The sequence below is a fragment of the Miniopterus schreibersii genome (assembly GCF_964146895.1).
Source record: "Miniopterus schreibersii genome assembly, chromosome: 1".
NCBI lineage: Eukaryota > Metazoa > Chordata > Mammalia > Chiroptera > Miniopteridae > Miniopterus > Miniopterus schreibersii.
Window position 1 is genome coordinate 60,158,842 of NC_138101.1, and position 21,710 is coordinate 60,180,551.

Consider the following 21,710-nt stretch of genomic DNA (forward strand, 5'->3'; position numbering starts at 1 on the left):
AAAGATATATTTTAAAAAAAAAAGAAAGAAAACTGAAAGGTTCCTTCATATCTCTAAATTATGGTATAAAAATCTACTATGGCCCGGCCGGGCATGGCTCAGCAGCTGAGCATTGCCCTATGATCCAGGAAATGGCGGTTCAATTCCCGGTCAGGGCACACACCCAGGCTGTGGACTCAATCCCCAGTAGGGGACGTGCAGGAGGCAGCCAATCAACAACTCTCATCACTGATGTTTCTATCTCTCTCTCTCCCTTTCCCTTCCTCTCTCTGAAATCAATAAAGATATATTAAAAAAGAAAAGAGCTTTCCTTTAAAACAAACAAACTCTCCTATGCAGCCCTGGCTAGTGTGGCTCAGTAGGTTGGAGAGTCATCCCATGCACTGAAAGGTGATAGATTTGATTCCCAGTCAGGGCACTTACCCAGGTTGCAGGTTTGATCCCCAATTGGGCACGTACAGGAGACAACCGATCATTACACATAACTAAAGTGTGGGGCCATGTTCGAATCTGTTCACAATTATGTATAATGGTGAAAACCAAACAAACTAGATAAATTCAAATCTGATTCAGTGGGAGAAACTGTTCAAGACTCTTGCTCCTCCTCAGTAGACTGGAGCAGTCTTGAATAAATACAATCAGAGAAGAAAAACATGATGTTTTGACAAAGGGTAAAACAAAATAACCTCAGTTAAACTAGACACCTAGATACATGAATTACTGGGGCTTAAATGTAGTTCTATTACTTAAAAAACACACACAATGCTTTCAATAAAAAGTGAGCACTCAAAGTGGCTAGCCCACAATTTATAATTTTCTCTAATTATTCAATGCTTTGTTTTCTTCAGTGACTCAAATGCATACTGAATGCCTATGATGGGCAAAGCACTAAAAATATACAGAAGAATACAGTTTCTGCCCTGGAGGAAGTATACATAATAAACTTGCTCACCATAATCTATTCTTTTGTGCGGGGAGAATTAAAACACAAGAGTTACATTAAAAAACAAGAGTAGTATCAATTATTCAGTATATATGATCCAAAAATACACTAGATTTACAAATTAGATAATTGCTAGGTAATTTACAGCTCTTAAAAATGTTTTTAACAATTTTTATTTTTCATGTTCTCAAATATTTTCTCCATATACATTTTTCAAGTATGACATACTAAATTAATTTTGTTCTCACAGAATATTCCAAACCTTCTTGAAAAAAACTTTATATTTTATTTTGAAGTCATGCACAGGTTTATGAACCCAATCTTAACTTTTTGCTACATCTGAAACAAAATCTCAAGAGAAAGTTTTAACTATTTTTGAAGGTGATTACAAAGTATAATGAAATTTATAAATAATCTTCACAGATGTCATTGTTTGACAAACACTGAATGTTGACCACTTCGGTCTTTGAAATCTCAAAATTCTTTTTATTGACTGATTGATTGATTTTTAGAGAGGATGCAGGGGGAAGAGATTGATTTATTGTTCCACATATTTATGCATTCATTGGTTGCTGCTTATATGTGCCCTGGCTGGGAATTTAATCTGCAGCCTTGGCATATGGGAACAATGTTCTAACCAACTGAACTACCTGGCCAGGGCCTCAGAATTCTTATAGCAAGAAATCCTAGATGTTACACTGAAAATAATCTGCAGAAATGAAGATCTAACAAAGCACTGGAATACCAAAGTATGGGGCAAATGTATCCAGGCAACCAAGAAAGGGGAAAAGTTCCAACATTTTGTCAAAAGTTCTAGGGGTAATAAAGCAAAGGATCTCTCAGGACAAGGAATAGACAACATGCAGGGCTAAAAATGACAAGACTGAAGCTTTCTGAAACTGATGAGGATTAGGCACCAATTCAAATAGTTGTGAGGAGATAGACCAACAAAAAGGTAGTTCTACAGATGCATATTTATTAACTTTTCATTTTAACCTTCATTTTGTAAATGTGGCTTAAAATGAAAAATTACATACTAATGAAACAAACATCCTAAAATGAATGAGTTACTTACGCCCAAAAGTCTTCAACAGTATCAAACTCAGAGATCAGCCGAAGGTTTGCTTGCCAAGTTTTGCTTTTATCATTTTTAAAAAACCAGAGTGCCCATCTAAAAATAAAAAGTCAGTGTCAAAAAATGGCAGTTTTACATCCATGTTCACTGCAGCATTATTCACAATAACAGAAAAGGGGAAGCAATACAAGTGTCCACTGATATATTAATAACAAACAAAATGTGGTAAAAACATACAATGCAATATTAATCAGCCTTAAAAAGTAAAGATATTCTGACACTTGCTACAACATGGATAAACCATGAGGAAACTAGGCTAAGTGAAATAAAGACAGTCAAAAAACACAAATACTGTATGATTCTTATTTATATGAGATACCTAGAGTAGTCAAACTCACAGAGACAGAAAGAATGGTGGTTGCCAGGGGCCAAAGGGAAGGAAAACGGGGGATTGTTGCTTAATGGGGTAGAGTTTTAGTTTTGAAAAAATGAAGAGTTCCGTAGACTAGTTGTACAACATGGATGCACTTAAACTACTGAACTGTACATTTAAAAAATGGTTAAGTTTTATGTTATGTATATTTAACCAAAACTAAAAATAAATAGATAATTTTAAATGGTAGTTATTATAGTAGCAACGATGAGTAGCTTTCTCTTTCTCCCTTTTTTCCATTTAAAAGGTATGTATTTTGTGCCTAATACACAGCAGATTTTCTGATGACACAGAGACCCACTGAGGCTCATCCCTCAGGGTAATTCACAGAAATTTAGTAGAGTATTACAGTATGCTAAGTGCTATGATAATCAAGAATAGTTACTTAAGAAAAACAGAGCAGAAGCACTTAACCTGAAAGGAAATCAGGAAACAGGAAAGCAGAGTTTTCAGAGAAACAAAACAGCAAAAGCTAAGAGGAAGAAATGGGAGTGCTAGCAGGAGGGAAAATTATTAAATGTGACTGTTTACTAAAACACACAAATGGGAAAATAAAGGGATTTACTGAGTAATGCTACCACAGATATGTTCTGCAATAATGTGTAACAGCTTCTATATACGTATCTGTTTATACTTCAGTTAAAAAAGGTTTTACTCTAATACTTTGAAGATAAAACTCATGTTACATAAAAGTTACACTTAAATGTTATCATCCCAAGAAAATTCACCTTTGGAATTATATTCACTGAATTACTATACCAAATGTAACTCAAAGAGAAATCTCATTTTCTCATTGATAAATATGTTGTGCGAAGAAGAAAGGGCTTCCAAATGGACGGACGTATTTCATTAACTCTATGACTAATGCCTGATAATCTCAGACATAAGAGAGATACATTTTATCATCAACTTGATAATTTGTATTTGCCAACCCACTATCAAAAACACAAAAAGCAAAGGCAGAAAATCACAAGTTTGAGTACTGTACTCTGGATTTCTAAAAATAATTTAATCTTTCCTCAAATATTAGAAGTAGAACTGCCTGGCCGGGTGTGGCTCAGTGGTTAAGCATCGACATAGGATCCAGGAGATTGAGGTTTGATTCCTGGTAAGGGAACATGCCTGGGTTGTGAGCTCCATCCCCAGCTGGGGGCGTGCAGGAGGCAGCCAATCAATGACTCATCATTGATGTTTCTCTCTCTCTCCCTCTCCCTTCCTCTCTCTGAAATCAATAAAGATATATTTTAAAAAATAAATAAATAAAAGTAGAACTACCATATGATCCAGCAATTCTACTTCTGGGGATTTTAAAAAATTAAATACTAACTCAGAACGATATCTGTACCATGTTCATTGCAGCATTATTTACAATAGCCAAGACATGAAAACAATCTAATATCCATCAATAGATAAATGGATAAAGAAAATATGATATGTATACACACACACACAAATATTATTCAGCCATAAAATGAATAAGGAAATGTTGCCACTTATAACAACATAGATAGACCTAAGAGTATTATACTAAGTGAATTAAGTCAGGCAGAGAAAGACAAATACCATACAATCTCACTTATATATGGAGTCTTAAAAAAAACCTCACAGATGCAGAGAACAGATTAATGTTTTTTTTTTTGGGGGGGGGGATGGGTGAAGGGGTTTAAAAGGTAGAAAATTGCAGTTATAAAATAAATCATGGAGATGTAATATACAGCATGGTGACGATAGTTCATAATATTGTATTACATATTTAAGTTGCTAGGAGAGTAGATCCTGTAAGTTTCTATCACAAGAAAAAAAACTTGTGACTATATATGGTAACAGATGCTAGCTAGACTTATTGTTGTGATCATTTCACAATATATACAAAATACCAAATATACACAAAACTGTGTATTTTGTACCAATATATACAAAATATCATCATAGTGTGTAACCTGAAACTGATATACTAATGTTATGTCAATTACACCTCAATTTAAAAAACAATAATAAAATTACTTCCGTCTTTTTTTTTTACACTCCATTCATCCATTAAACATATAAAGATTTATCCTAACAAAATAACTGGTCACTAGGCAAAAATGTTTACACAAAAATGTTCCTAATTTTGGAAAATTTGGAAAAATCTTCAGTACCTATAAACAAGGAATCTTGAAATCAGCAGTTCTAAAAGTGTGCTTTGCAGGGTCCTGGGGGACTCCAAGGCTCTTTAACGAGCACTGGTGAGTAAAAGGCATTTTCATAACAATGTGAAGGCATTATTTTATTTTTCATTGTGTTGACATTTGCATTAATAGTGCAAAAGCAATGGTAGTAAATCAGCTGGTGTCTTAGCAAGAATAATACAGTGGCACCAAATTGTATTAGTAGACACTGTATCTTATTATCACCAACTCACAGCAACAACACTGTTAGTTTCAGTTAAGAATGCCACCAATGAAGCAGTAAAAATTACTGGCTTAGTTAAATTTCAATCTGTGTACGTTTTTCTCATATTCTGTACAAAAAACACATCTACTGCATACAGAAATACAATTCTTAGGCAACTGAATTGTGACGTGAACTAGCCACTTTGTTCATGAAACACCATTTTAACTTGAAAGAATGGCTGACAAACCATGGTTATTTCTTGAAAAATGAACAGAGTGAGCCTGTTGGTTAAAATTTGAGCTTTCAGAAGAAAATCAAAATTTTGGAAAGCTTGTGTGTGTCACTGTGAGCTTTACAACTTACTAAAACGTAAAGGCATTTCTGATGAATTTAGTAGTGATATTAATTATTTAGTGATATTAATTAATAATAATTATTATTGTTTTGATGTTGTATAATAAAAAGTGTCAATATCTGGGAGGTTGTGTAACTCATTAAAATCAGTATTTTCCAAATGACAAGTGTGCTGCAAAATCATGTATGGGTAAAAAAATCCATTCCAAATACAAGATAGACCAATGGATTTTAATGTAATAAAATATGAAAAGTTCTTGGATATGGCTTCAGATTCCACATTACAACTAGTCTATAAGAAATCTAGTATCAAAGGAGAATATTCATAATCATTTTAAAAGGTTATTAAAATTTTCTCCCTTTTGCAACCACATACCTGTATGAGGTCATATTTTTTAATACTTTCTTTGAAACAATTCCTCTCCACAGCCTGAATACACAAAAGCAGCTATGAAAATCTAGCTAACTTCTAAGTCAGGCACTTGAAAAGATTTACAAGAATGCAAAAATGCCATTCTTTCCACTATATTTTATTTTGGATAATATTTTTTCACAAAAAAATTAACATATAATGAAAAATGAATATATAATTTTACATTTTCTCAGATATATTTTCTAATAATAAGAAGTAAAACTAAACATACTATTCACAGTCAGTTTAAAAACAAATGATCAATACAATATGAAATTGTTTTGAAACTTCAATGAAAGAAATGCAACTTTAAAACAGTAAGACAATGTTTTTTCACATCAAAAATAGGACAATCTGACAATAATTATAAATTGATGGTTGGCAAGGATGTAAAAAACAAACTCTCAAACTACTAAAAGTCTAAGTTGGTAAAAGAGAGTAATTTCGCAATATCTATAAAGGTTGTTAAATGGTAGTCTTTAACCTCGAAAATCTGAAATTTTACCCTAAAAATATATTCACACAAGTGCACAAAAGTACATAAAGATGCATACACTATAGCACTATTTGTAAATAGAAAAAAATATATACGTGCCCATTAATGTAAACCTGATAAAATACATGATTTTATAGCCATTTACTATAAGGCAGTAGTTAAAAATAATAATGCAAAATCTGCAAATACAAACAAAAAATGTATAGCCACCTGTATAAGTAGTATACATGTGCACACTGGAAAGTTTTAGAAGAATATAAACCAAATTTAACACTGACTACTTCAGGGAGTGGAGAAAAGTAAAGTGAGGAAAAGATATCTGAAAAAAGCAGAAAACTGATTTATAGACTTGTACACTGTTGATCTGATCATAATTATTAGCGGTTATTTTCTAGAAAGCAAAATAAATTTGGCAGTATTTATAAAAAGTAATGAGAAAACTACCAAAATCTGAACCATGAAGCCTAACTGAGTATTTTTCTAAATGATATTTATAATTTTACACAAGAAGTAAAATTTATAGAGAAACTGAAATCCTCAAAGACTTCCATTTTAGGATTTAATTGGTCTGTTTACCAATGAGGCCACTTTTCAGAAATCTCTTCTTAGATTGCATTCAAGCTGTGAGGGATAAATATATGCCTTGATAACTTCCTGCCACAGTAATAGCAACACTGAGAACATACAGCTAGAAGGCACAGAGAACTAGCTAGCTTTTTAAAGATAACACTGAAAGATGAAAAAATATTTTAAAGGTTTTGGTGCTACTGTGAGGCTGAACTATATGACATTATTCCACTTAATACCTTTGATACAATGTTTTCCTGAGGAAGGATTTTACCCTTTACAGACTATTGACCTCTGATAGCTCACTCACTAGCTGACAATCCCCAATGTCTAAAGAATGGATATGTTCCTCACTGAAAGATATGTTAAACCACAGTACTCCTATAAAAAAACAAAATAAAACATGTTTAGACTATTATTTCAGTAGGTCAACCATAATGAAGAAATCATAAAAAATATTCAGGCCCAGCCAGGTGTGGCTCAGGGTTGAGCGTCAACCTAGGATCCAGGTGATCGGGGTTCAATTCCCGGTCAGGGCACATGCCTGGGTTGCGGGCTCGATCCCCAGTTGGGGACATGCAGAAGGCAGCCGATCAATGACTCTCTCATCGTTGATGTTTCTATCTCTCTATCCCTCTTCTTTCCTCTCTCTAAAATCAATAAAGATATATTTTTAAAAAAATTTTTAGATAAATGAAATGAAATTAAACTTACTTATGAGAACTTTAAAGTAAATAGAGTAAAAGGTGGGGGGAAATCAAAGAAACTGAAATATTTAAATATCTTCAAAAGTCAATTCCAATTTACTTTCCTACAGATTCTTACATTTATATGTTGCCATTTTCTTTCTACCATCAACTCTCAATGAATTCATGTTAATTTTCATTACATAAACCAGAAAGACAATTAAGTAAAAACACAAACATAATGGGAAGAGGTGGGGCAGTAATGGGAAAACCATACAATGAACTATACCACTCAGCTACTATGCTGTAACTATGAAAATTTTAACTCATCTTTTTTTAAATGTATTTATTGATTTCAGAGAGAGGAAGGGAGACGTAGAGAGAGAAAGAGAAAACACTGATGAGAGTCGTTGACTGGCTGCTTCCTGCATGCCCCCTGCTGGGGATCAAGCCCAAAACTCGGGGCATATGCCCGGACCGGGAATAGAACCACAATCTGCTGAATCATAGGTCAATGCTCAACTGCTGAGCCATGCCAGCCAGGTGAAAACTTTAATTCATCTTAACTTTTCCTAACCTGTCTTAAACACAAACCAACCACCTCCAGAATCCAAATCCCCTAGCCCTCTTTTGTCCTTCAGAGACAATTTCAAATTGCCTATTCTTGCTCTACACATTTTTGTATATTCTATTCACTCTTCAAACTACTCCTTTTTTCCATCATCTACACTCTACTAAACTTTCTCCTACGTTAGCGAGAACTCTTTTTTAAAAATGTTTTTTATTGATTTTTAGAGCGAGGAAGGGAGAATGGTAGGGAGAAACCTCAATGAGAGAGAAACATCATCGATCAGCTGCCCCCTGCATCCCCCCTACTAGGGAAAGTGCCCACAACCTGGGCATGTGCCCTGATCGGGAATCGAATCATCAACCTTTTGGTGCACAGGACTATGCCCAACTGAGCCACACCAGCCAGGGCAGCAAGTACTCTTATCATTCAAATCCAGAGGTCATTTTGAGACTTTTTTATTGTTCAATTCAATGGATATTTGACCTTTATATATGTATAATTTATACAGTTTCTATCTCTATGCCCTTCATGTCATGGGTGGTTTTAATTACCACCACCCATTACTGATGAATTTCAAACCAATCTCTCAACCAATTCTTCTTTCTGGGCTCAAGACTCATACTAAAAATGCTTATTAGACATGGGTCATCGAAGTGAAAATGGAATTCTCAACCTGACATACCTAAAACTAGTCTCATCTAACCTTTCTCTCCAAACCCACCCTATTCACCATTTACCTTGTTGTCTAAATCAGAAAACTATGTGTCAGAAAGCTTACCTGTTCTGTAAAGGATGTTTAATATAGTGTTCTGGGTTAGCAACCTCCTGGTTAGATTCTGTTTTCTCTTCTTCTACTGTAGGCGGGGGATTAGGAGTAGGGGTGGTTTCCTAATGGAAAATAATAAAATATTATTTAAAATTTCTTAACACGTCTGACAGCAAAACTCTAAATAAACTTGAACCAACAGTGCCAATATTATCTTTTAAAGAAGAAATTACAAACATTCATAAAATAGACCACAAACCAACCTCTAAGTAAAGCTCCAGACTCTCCATTCTAGCATATCTTCATTAAGAGAAAAGGGTTTCTCAAATTAAAAAACACAACAATAATACATATAGTTATCTTCCACTTACACATTTTATTTATTTTTAATTTTTTTAATCCTCACCAAAGGATATTTTTTTCATTGCTTTTCAGAGGGAGGGAGGGAGGGAGGGAGGGAGGGGGAGAGAGAGACATTGATTGGTTGCCTACTGCAGGTGACCTAACCGAGGCTGAGGATAGAGCCTGCAACCGAGGTACGTGCCCTAGGCCAGAATCAAACCCAGGACCCTTAAGTCCGCAGCCAACACTCTAACCACTGAGACAAACCAGCTAGGGCACTTTACATATTTTAATAACAGAAAACATGTTAGAGACCATGCAACAAAGCTGGGAAAATCAGCTACCTTCTTAACATAACATTAAAGTACTGTATAGAAAGTGCGGAGGGGGAAAAATCCAACTAAAGTGTGGAAAGTATAACTATACTACGATAACAAAAAAGTTTCATAAAGTGATCAAGCAATACTACACATGAAGGTTCTTGCCTTCATGTCATACTGTTATGACATATGGTAACTGAAAAGTTCTGCAATTTCTCATTTCCAATTGGCCCTATGCAAACAGCTGGACATTGGCTTGTACTTAAGTCTTTTTCTAGATTACACATAATTAATACTGTCATCTAATGTCAGAAAAGGAGCCTGGGGAAAAAGAGTGTTCACACTGCTCCACATAGCACTTCATCCTATTATAAACTGGTGTCAACAAAACAGAGCCAAAGAAAGTCACCAGAAGCTGATACAAAAAAAGGAGGGAGGGGGGCAAACTATACCAAGAGTTTGGGTATCAGATTTAAACTGAAAAGGCAAAATGATAGAATTCACAGTGAAAAGATTATGTAAAATCAGTGATATATCATCTAAAGGTTGTCAGAACACCCACTCGGGTGTGGCTCAGCAGTTGAGCATCAGCCTAGGATCCAGGAGATCGCAGTTCGATTCCGGTCAGGGCACATGCCCAGGTTGCGGGCTTGATCGCCAGTCGGGGGTGTGCAGGAGGCAGCCGATCAATGACGACCCTCATCATTGGTGTTTCAACTCTCTCTCTCCCTCTCTCTGAAACCAATAAAGATATATTAAGGAAAAAAAAAAGATCTGAGAGCAGATAGGTGATAAGTACTTATTTTACAAAATACATTTTTCAAATCAAAATGACATGTCTAGGAACTACTTTCTACTAGCCTAAAGTCACTCATAACAGGGGCTATACCTAGACTTTGTTCACAATTGTAATGCCAACGATCACAGTGCTATACCCAGGAACTTATTGGCTTGATTACTTAACCAAGTCAAAAATTTTTTTTAAATCCTCACCTGAGAATATGTTTACTGATTCCAGAGAGAGAGGGAGAGAAACATCTGTGAGCGATAAACATTAATAGGTTGCCTCCCATACATGTACATGCACCTAGCGGGGATTGAACCAGCAACCTGGGTATGTGCGTTGACCAGGAATCAAACCCGAAACCCTTCAGAGCATGGGAACATTGCTCAGCCAACTAAGACACAGGGCCCACCTGTTTCTTACCATCTATTCTTTCCCCCCCGTGTTTGTTTTAATATTTTCTTTTGGCCTGTCTTTGACTTCACCAATCCTACATTCTGCTGAGTTCAATGTTGTTACTCATTCGATAAACACCTAATTTCAGACTTTGTAGTTGGCAGTTCCATGTGTCTGATTTTTTTTTTTTAAATATATCTTTATTGATTTCAGAGAGAGGAAAGGAGACGGAGAGACAGAAACATCAATGATGAGAGAGTCATTGATCAAGCACACAACTGGGCATGTGCCCTGACCGGGAATCAAACCCTGATCGCCTGGATCCCAGGTCGACGCTCAACCGCTGAGCCACGCCCGGCCGGGCTGATTTTTTTTTTTTTTAAAGAGATTTATTTTAATCCTCACCTAAAGATATGTTTATTGATTTTAGAGAAAGAGGAAGGGGAGGAGAGAGGGAGAAAGAGGAACACCCATGTGAGAAACATCTATTGGTTGCATCCGGTATCCACCCAGATGGGGGACTGAACCTGCAGACTAGGTATGTGCCCCGAGAGGGCACTGAACCTGCAACCTTTTTGGTGTATGGGACAATGCTCCAACCAACTGAGCCACCCAGCCAGGCTCCATTTGATTTTTTTTTTTTTTAATAGATTTTAAGTCCCTTTTCAAAAACTTTTTTTTTTTCAACTCCTTTCCCCCATCTTCCAGTTTATCATAGTAATCATAGTTATTAAGTCTTTGCCAACTCCATTTTCTGGATTATACCTGAGTGTCTTTCTATGGACAATTTAATGTCTTGAACATTACTTTAAAAAAATTGTTTTGCATGTCTAGTTGCAGTGCATGCAGGAGGCAGCTGATCAATGTTTCTCTCTCAAATTGATGTTTCTCTCCCTCTCTCCCCCCCTTAAATCAATAAAAACATCTTTTTTTAAAAAAAGAGCGAGCTGGAAGATGGTTAATATATTCAAGGACAAGAGGCAAAAGAATGAGACAGAAACAGTACAGAAAGAACCAAAATTTACCAAATCTCATCAGAAACTCAAGTCACAGATTCAAAAAGCTCAGGGCACTCCAAGTAGTATAAATACAAACCAATCTACACCTGGGCACACCAGATTCAAACCACTGAAAACTAAAGATAAAGAGGTAACATTAAAGCAGTCAGTAGGTGGGGGAAAGAACACATACACATTACTTCCACATAACTTCTCAACAGAAACTATGAAAAACTAAGACAACAAATGTTATCTTAGAGTTCTAAGAAAAAACTATCAACCTAGAATTTAGTGGCTAGGAAAAAATATCCTTCAAAAACAAAGAAATACAGACTTACACAGACAGACAGACCCCTGACACACACCACCCACCAGGAGGTCCAAAGAAAGAGGAACACCAAAGGGTTATGATTAGGGTCAGGCTAAGGGAAAAATTCCAGATGAGAGCATGAGTACAAGAGAATGAAAACACTGGAAAGGGTAAATATATAAAAGACTACTAACAGTGTAAAGGAGCAATAATGATGTTTGTGGAGGTTAAAATAATAATGACGGTCCTGCCAAAGTGTTGGATATATATAAATTTTCGCCTAGCCGGGCATGGCTCAGCGGTTGAGAGTCGACCTAGGATCCAGGCAATCGGGGTTCCATTCCCGGTCAGGGCACATGCCTGGGTTGCAGGCTTGATCCCCAGTCGGGGGGGGGGGGGGGGCAGGAGGCAGCCTATCAACGACTCGCTCATCATTGATGTTTCTCTCTCCCCCTCTCCTTTCCTCTCTCTGAAATCAATATATGTTAAAAAAAAAAATTTTTTTCAATGTTGGGTGTGTGAGTAAAAGCTACTCTTCCTCCCAAAGTACTTTAACTTCTCTTACTAAATTAAAAGACAAATGATAAGAAAAAATTTACTCCTAAGTTCAAAATCCTCATTAGAAGCCATAATTTCACAACATTTACTTAAGCCTTTTATCTCAGCAGCACATAAGAAACAATTAACTACAGCATGAGTAATTCCAAGTTTCACGGGGCCCAAAATGTCCTTCTTTTCTGTTATTTGACTATTAGGAGAACGACGGAAGACTAAGATAGTACGAAAAGTCTCTGGATACATAGGAGCTAATAAACACAGGAAAAGAATGTATTCAGTTCCTAGAATTTAAAATGTGTTCTTTTTTAGTAAGAATATATAATTTTGAATTTTTCCTATTACTAAAATAAAAATAGCTACTCATCTTTAGATAAATGTGTGGATGTATGCATCAATAAGTATACCAATTTAAAACCTTTCAGTCTTCACTTTTAATGTATAAACATCTACATTTTAAGATGAATACTCTAAAAATGTTTATTAACTATAGACAACTACCTTTTCAGGACTTGAAACCTTTTATAATATAAACATAGTACTGATGTTTCTCTTTAAGTCTTTTATGTTCCTATCAACAGTTTAATAGTCTCATGTTCAAACTTTTAAACTTACATGAATTTCTCGATAGCTCTTACTAAAGCAAAAATGTTTTAATAGCCAACTGTTTCCAAGATAGGATACAAAATACCGAACTACTCTATGAAAATACTCATTCATATGGCACACACCAAATCTAATAAGATTTAGAAATCATGGCAGAAATTGCTTATGAAAAACACTAATATTAAAAACCATATAAAAGGCTATATTTTTTCAGTACAAATTTTCTCTTTTAGGTCATATTTTGCAATGACCAGATCTAGTTATTTCAACAATCCATTCTTAATCAGCAGAAATTTAAACCAAAAAGCTTATTATCAACCATTCACCCTGTAAGTTTCTTGATTTCACAATTACACTGTAAATTGTTGCAAAGGGAAAAAATTATTTGAGATTGTTGAGTGAGGCATGCCTTATTATAAAAATCATTTTCTGTTCATTTTTTAACTTATTATTTTGTCATTACAGAACGTCTTTAATTTAAATAATCAGGATGTTTTTCTTTCTTATTTTCAACTTATATAAAACAAAACAAAAAAACATTCAAATAGGTTGTGATTTAAAACTTTCAGGCTAATTCTATGGGGGTGTTCCATTCTGTGGGGCAAGTTCAATTCCTACACTTTTTGAATCTATGGCAAAATATACAATGAGAAATGATGTCCAGAATGATACCCATACTGTATTAAATTTTTTATCAAAACATGATCTATAATTACAGGTCAAATCAGAACAAAGAAATATTTTATTTTTAAAAAGATCATTAATAATACTTTCAGGTCACTCCTCAATCTCCAAATTTTTCATTATTTGTCTTAATTTGATAACTACATTAAGTATAAGTTGAATTTGACAAATTATTTTGAAATTGTATCTCCTCTTAAAATTCTCTGTAAGTCTATTAGCTACTGAGGTACTGAAACTGGACCACTGTTAAAAAGGTACAGGGGAACACTATAGGATAACTTATATCACCAACTTCACAAAACTCTCCCTGAAACCCCCAGGATAGGTATTTTCATGGGATATGCCTAAAATTGATTCAATCGGGTATTTTTCAATTATATAAGACTGCCAAAGAAATAAAGCAAATAAGATTATTATATGACTTTGGGAACTAAATGTATTGTACAAATATTTTTATGGTTGCTTTTTATAGAGCAGACAGTAAAAGTTTTTTTTGTTTGTTTGTTTTAAATATATCTTTATTGACTTCAGAGGGAGAAAAGGAGAGGGAGAGAGAGAGATAGAAAAATCAATGATAAGAGAGTCATTGATCGACTGCCTAGCCCGCAACCCAGGCGTGTGCCCTGACTGGGAATCAAACCCCGATCGCCTGGATCCTAGGCCGACGCTCAACTGCTAACCCGCGCTCGGCCAGGCAGTAAAATAGTTTTAAATTTACATTCAGTTGTAAACCAAATTTTTTACAAGTCCCGTAACATCCCTCTACCTATCCTCTCAGCTATGTGGTCTCCCACATAAGCAAATTTCACTGGAAATTACATTGAAATATTCAGGTTTTACAAATATTTCTAGGTTTAAAAATTACCCAGCGACAAGAAGAAATGTTAATTTAACAGATATGGCTACTCTCAAAGTAATCAAATAAATTCTAGACTCAAAACAGAATCTGCACTTGAAAAACCACTGTGTAATACATTTCAGATGGGTAAAGCCATAAGATGGTACTGTTAATCTAAATAGGGGTTGGGATCCTTTTTTCTACCAAGGGCCATATCAACTTAAAAATCAGCCTGCTACATTTGGTCAAACATTTAATTAACTCACCCCTAATGTGATGGCTGGAACAGTTTCTCTTTGGTGGGACCTTGGCAGGACCAGACCAAATGATTTCTCGGGCCACATGTAGCCCATGGGCTGGAAGTTCCCCACCCCTGCTGTATATGATACTATTAATGGTAAATACATGCCATTATATACTTGTCCAGACCTATAGAATGTACAAGAGAGAATCCTAATATAAACTACAGACTTGGGATAATAATGGTATGTCAATATAGGTTCACCCAGTGTAGCAAAGGTACCACTTTGGTGTAGGATATTGATAGTGGGGAGGCTGTACATGTGGGGAGCAAGAGGCATACTGGTAAACACCCTCTGCAACTCCTCTCAATTTTGTAGTGAACCTAAACCTGCTCCAAAAAATAAAGTCTATTTAAAAGGAAAAGGCACAAAGAGGGACAGTGAGAAAAAAAGAATTCACAAACAGGTAAACCAAAGTATTACCATAGGACACCTCAGTGTTGAAATTACTAATAATTTTTATTTTCCTCATATAGATCTAAATGTTTCCAATTTGTTTCAACAAAATTATACCGAAGCCCAAATATATATTTGAGTCTACTTCTGGACTGCTCACTGTTCCAGTGATCTGTCAGTCCCCACATGCATCAATACCACATTTTTAAAAGTTACTCTTGCCCGGCCAGGTGTGGCTCAGTGGTTGAGCATCGACCTAGGATCCAGTCGATCTGGGTTCGATTCCCGGTCAGGGCACATGCCCGGGTTGAGGGCTAGCTGATCAATGACTCTCTCATCATTGATGTTTCTATCTCTCTCTTTCCCTCTCCTTTCCTCTCTCTGAAATCAATAAAGATATATTTTAAAAAAATAAAAATAAAAATAAAAAATAAACGTTACTCTTGTTCAGTAATGTTTTTCTCTCATTGTAAAGCAAGTTCCCCACTGTCCCCTTTCTATTCCTTTTTATAAAGCAGGGGCTTGCCAACTGCTATAAAGGGCCAGAAAGCAATTTTTCTATCACTTATTCTTTTGTTTCACAACCCTTTGAAACATAAAAGCCATTCTTAGCAGGTTACACAAAAGTAGCCCTAAGGTCAGTTTGTGGAATCCAGCATCAAGTGCAGTTTCCTATCTACGTGAAAGGTTTTGGCATTTTGATTTAGTGTGTACTAAATTTAGGCATTCAGGAAAAATTAACATCTTTCCAATAATAAATCTTTTTCAAAAGCAAATTATGATTCTTCATTTATTAAAGTCCTCCGTTGTATTTCTCGGTTGAATTGTGTAGCTTTTATTTATGAATCCTGCAAAATTACTTGTTAGATATATAATTCCTGGGCACTTGAAGGCACTGGCACTTGGGTACATTAATGCGGCAAATTGTTTGCTAGGTTTACTATTCCTGGCACTTTTTGCCTTATTATAGAAAAGTGTAATACTGTATTCTATAGTCAGAATGCATAAGTTACTTCTAAAATGTCATGGTAAGAGTTATTTCTTTATTTCTTTTCTATTCAGTAATTCAGGTCCCGGGAGAGCTGGTGCGTGACAGGCACTCAAATGTGAATGATTCCAATTTTGTTCCCTCTCAAAATTCATTCCACTAAAACTATAGTAAAAATATATTTTTTAAGCCCACAACTATGGGGAGAGCAGGGGAAAAAAAGAGCTAGAATGTAGATGGAGGATAAGTGGTAACTGATCAATGTGCAGTCAGAAGTTGGCCGCACCTTTACAAGGGGGGTAGCAAAGGAAGGAAGGGGGTAATTACAGACAATTCTGAGAGCTGTTTGTGAAATAACTAGATCCCTCAATCCCCTCCCCCTACTCCAAGTCACTAGGATTGCAGCCATATGGATTCAAAAATAAAAAGAAAATAAGCAACTTGGAGGAAACAGACAGGCAGCAAAAAAGAAAATGCCTTTTAAAATACAGTATGTACCTATATATATCCCTCAAAAGGATGTTAAGATTTTGTATGCATACAATTACAAGAAACTATAAAAGTGAACATTCAGAAGACCAGAGAAAGAGAGAGAATATGTCTGAAAACTAAAACTACCAGGCAGAAAAGGTTGGAAAATAACTGAAATTTCCCAGAAAATAAGGAAAAAGAGAAAGAAATTGAGAGCAAGATTTACTTTTTTTTTTTAAAAGTCAGAGAACCTTTCCAGTAGACCCACTATCTGAATAACTGTTTCCAAGAGAAAAAAGAGAGAAAAATAATAAATATCAGAAGTGATGAATAATAATAAATGTCCAAAGTGATGAATGAGTTGTTGCCATACTGAAAAAGTCCAATGAGTACTCAGCACAATGAATAAAAGTGTGTTCTTTATTAAAGTGTCTCCAAAAAGCATGTCACTGCAAAACAGGAACAAGGAAAGAGTATACAAATTTCTGGGGAGGAGGAGAACTGGGAGCATTTAAAAACAAAAACAACTCTGGCCAGTTTGGCTCAGTGGTTAGAGTGTTAGCACACAGACAGAAGGTTCCTAGGTTCGATTCTGGTCAGGGGCACATACCTCAGTTGCAGGCTCCGTCCCTGGCCCTGGTTGGGGTGAGGGGTGGGAGGCAACCAATCAATGTGTTTCTGTTGCATCGATGTTTCTTTCTCTTTCTCTTTCTTTCTCTTTCTCTCTCTCTCTCCACCCCTTCCTTCACCTCCACTCTCTCGAAAAAAATCAATGGAAAAAATATCCTCAGGTGAGGATTGGAGGTAACAGAAAAATTTTTTTAATAAAAAAAATAATAAAAACAGCCATCAGAATAATTTCTGACTTATCGACAGGCACAACAGGAAATGGCCATGGAACAATGACTTCAAATTCTGAAGAAAAGAATTTTATACACAAACTACAGATATATTGCTTAACATGCAAGGTCTCAAAAATCTTTAACTCTCATGTAACTATTCTCAAAAAACTACTGGAGATGTGATCTAGCAAAGTGAACAAACCAAATAAAAGGGAATGGAGAGGTGCAACACAGAAGTTGATGAGGGAGAATAAGAACAGAAAAAGGAGATCCAAGAAAAACAGGTGTGTACCAGATAGAGAGCAGTGGTACAGATTGGAGCAACGTGATTTAAGGTATCTTCATGTGGTAAGGCTGCTATGAAAAAGATGCCTATTATTCTACCCTTTTAAAAAAATACACTGATTGCCCGGGCCAAACTTTTATCTATACTTAACCATGTGTTAACGAAGCTCCATTTCTCTCCTTGGTGCTCTGCTCTCTGCAACAGCTAAGAATTTCACACGAGAAGAGTTCAGCTTTAACCTAACTCTTAAAATATATAGAGCTCACTCCCACAGACCACTCTAACTGAAGGTTCTTTAGCCAGCCCATACCACAACCCCATCAGATAACTGTAGAGTCCTGTTTCTCAGAATATGTTCATGATCTTGCCCACTGGTTTTCCCAATAAGGGCTCTAGTAGAAATTCCAGGAAGTGAAAGCCAAACTATAACCCAGAAAAGGTGTTCAACTTATCTTCTCTTGGGAACTTCATTTAACAGTAGTAATACTATCCTTTCCTTACATATCTAAGTTTTTAGTTTTTCAAAACTAAAACACATAGCTAAAAGAGACATACACTGGAGATTAAATTCTAATTATACTATTTAAAAATACAAGGGAATGATTAACACAAAACTCAGGATGGGGGCAAAGAAATATATGATCATGAATACATGGGTTTTCAGTCTATTACTCATTTATGCACATATGTACTTTATATTTTTTCTACATATAAACATTTCACAACTTAAAAGGGGAGGAGTTGTAAAAAAAAGTAGTCGGATAGCCAATTATAATCACAGAAGTGTTTTTGACCAGTAAAGTTTTTAAATTTTCAATTTTGTTGTTAAAACATTTACCTTACAGATATACTAACTCAAGTATGAAATGATATAAAAAGGTTATTGATCAGAGCACTGAAATAGCAAATGGTTGGAAACAGCCTAAACGTCAATCAATATAGAAATAATTATGTTCAAGGCCAAACCATGTAACACCTATCATCAGAAAAAAGTGAAAGCTTTGTGTTGATATGCGATGCTCTAAAAGACATATTATTAGGCAAAAAACATAATGTGCCAGAACAGTAGAAATAGTTGGCTACCATTTTTTTTTTTTTTTTAAAGAATATGCAGCCCTGGCCATGTGGCTCAGTTGGTTGGAAAGTCACCCTGTACAGCAAAAGGTGCAGGTTCGATTCCCAGTCAGGGCATATACTTAGGTTGCAGGTTCGATCCCTTGTCAGGGAGCATACAGAAGGCAACCAATCGATGTTTCTCTCTCCTCTCTCCCTTCCTCTCTCCAAAAATCAATAAATATATCCTCAGGTGAGGATTAAACACACACACACACACACACTTGCTTGTATATATACAAATCTCTATGGAAAGATAAAAAATGACAATGCTAGTTACCTCTAGAGGTAATTCACCTGGACGGGATCAGCTGAGGAAACTTCACTTTGTATACTCTTTTGCACAAAATTTGAGTTTTGAACAATGTAAAGTACTGCCTATTCACATATTTTTTTAAATAGCAAATAAAAAGCCATTGGACAATTTTAATTCCATACAAGATCAAATAATTATCTTTGAGAGTTTAAAATATAAGAAGTTTTCCTAGGATAAAATTAAATAATTTACCCAACCAAATTGGCCTTATTCGTTGTACAAAATTAAGCCAAATACACTATGCATATGTTTATATACACTAGATTATATCTTTTTTAAAAAAAATATATATCTTTATTGATTTCAGAGAGAGGAAAGGAAGGGAATAGAGAGATAGAAACATCAATGATGAGAGAGTCATTGATCAGCTGCAGCCCACAACCCGGCCATGTGCCCTGACCAGGAATCGAACCCGGATCGCCTGGATCCTAGGTTGAAGCTCAACCGCTGAGCCACGCCCGGCCGAGCTAGATTATATCTTGATTCTGAAGCTATATTATCCAATTTGGTAGCCACTAGCTACAGATGGAATTAAATTTCAAGTAATTAAAATTATATTCAAATTAATTAAAGTTTCAAGTTCATTTCCTTGGTTAGACTAGTCACATTTCAAGTGCTCAATAGCCTGTGTGGCTAGTGTCTGCCATGTTGGATGGCATTATATATAGAACATTTCCATCATCACAGAAAGTTGTCTTGAACAGCCCTTTTCTAGAAGAATCCTCAAAAAACTGATTAACAGAGGATGCTCTGGAGAAATAGGTGGCTGATGACAGGTAGGAGATACGTTTTTCATAGTAAGACAGGAGTTAGCTTGTGCAAGGCAGCATCCTTAATGTTTTATGTTAACTCACTGAATCCTTAATGTACACTTAAATGTAACTGAATTATTTTATAATCCTAAGTATTTTACTTAAAATATTTTAAAACATTATTCTGAGAATAGGACCACAGGCTTCACCAGATTGCTAAAGGGATCCATTTAAATTTTAGACCATGAGCATGTACTAGTAATTCAAGAAAAAATTAACAAAAATAATTAAAAGCTAGCTACCATTAACTATAAACCAAAATCCAAGAGATTTCACAATCCTAAGCATTATTTTTAAAAATCAAGTTTACAAGCTCAAATGAAAAGAAAAAAAAAAGTATTACTTCTCTCCAATATGCCACGGCCCATAACCATCTGGTACATCCTTTTAGATGTGATTTTATATTTAATTTGTGTATAATAATGACCTATACACTAGTTTTATTCTTAAGGTAGGAGAAGTTTTACTAAAGATAAAGAATTAGACTTTTTAGTTGGGTTGAGAATTTGTTTTTTTTTAAATCCTCAACTGAGGATATTTTTTCCATTGCTTTTCAGAGAGGGAGGGAGGGAGGGAAACACTAGTTGCCTCCCCCACATGCAAGCTGACCAGGGCTGGGGATGGAGCCTGCAACCAAGGTACGAGGTATGTGCCCTTGACCAGAATTAAACCAAAGAAGCTTCAGTCCATGGGTCGACGCTCTAACCACTTCAGAATTTTTCGTTTTTGAACAGAATAGTAATAAAGATTGAGGCCAGAACCTAGTTTTGATTTCTAGCTGTCTCACTTAAGAAATATGGGGCATTTGGGAAATTTTTTAAAAAAATCATCTGAAATATGAATTTCCTCACCTATACAAAGTATCCTAAAATATTAGGAGGATCAGGGAAAAAACTACAAGAAAGTAGTTTTATCTTTTCAATTAAAACATCAAATTTTCACCCAGCCAGCGTGGCTCAGTGGTTGAGCATCAATCTATGACATAGGAGATCTCGGTTCGATTCTGGTCAGGGTACATGCCCAGGCTGTGGTCTCGATGCCCAGTGGGGGGCATGCAGGAGGCAGCTGATCAATGACTCTATCACTGATGTTTCTATCTCTCTGTCTCCCTTCCCCTCTCTGAAATCAATAAAGATATATTAAAAAATAATAATACCTACCTCACAAGGCTGCTTGCAAGGATTAAATTAATATATGTAAAGCATTTAGTGTGGTACCTGCCATACAAAGTGCTACATTTTAGCTATTATTAAGAAATAAAGATCCGTCTACATTAAAAATAGATGTAACAGACTGTGTTTGAAAGGTCATTTTTATTAAGTCAGTTGCTGGAAATCCAATGCTGGTTAGATTTGTCATAATTCCACAGAAACTTACTGAACACAGTGTGACTAAAGTACAGCTTCCCATTGTTTCTATGGAATAATGTATCACAAGTTCCAACTGGGCAAAAAAATCTTATTTTTCTGACCACATTCTCAGGTTCTAGAAGTGACTATTCGGTTCATAAGAGACTAAAGTGGTCCTTTCTTTTTTTCCAGGCACAAATAGGAGCTTTTGAAGAAACATTAGTGATTTTTATGGTAGAAGTGGAAAGCGTATCTAAGGTTTGTGGATCAGATGCTTCTTGCTAATGGCCAAAGACTGATAATCAAAAGGAAGCTTTGTGAAT

The 21,710-nt window shown here is 35.5% G+C and overlaps 1 protein-coding gene across 1 annotated transcript in view; it reads right to left on the reverse strand.

Annotated features, from left to right (window-relative positions):
- The window catches only part of EIF4E (eukaryotic translation initiation factor 4E), a 33,177-nt gene that overhangs the window by 7,446 nt on the left and 4,021 nt on the right, over positions 1-21,710 (reverse strand). The window contains exons 2-3 of the mRNA XM_081117175.1: positions 8,692-8,801; positions 2,019-2,114 (exon numbers count right to left, since the gene is read on the reverse strand). Coding sequence (XP_080973301.1) covers positions 2,019-2,114; positions 8,692-8,801 — 206 coding nt within the window. The remainder of the gene's footprint in view (positions 1-2,018; positions 2,115-8,691; positions 8,802-21,710) is intronic.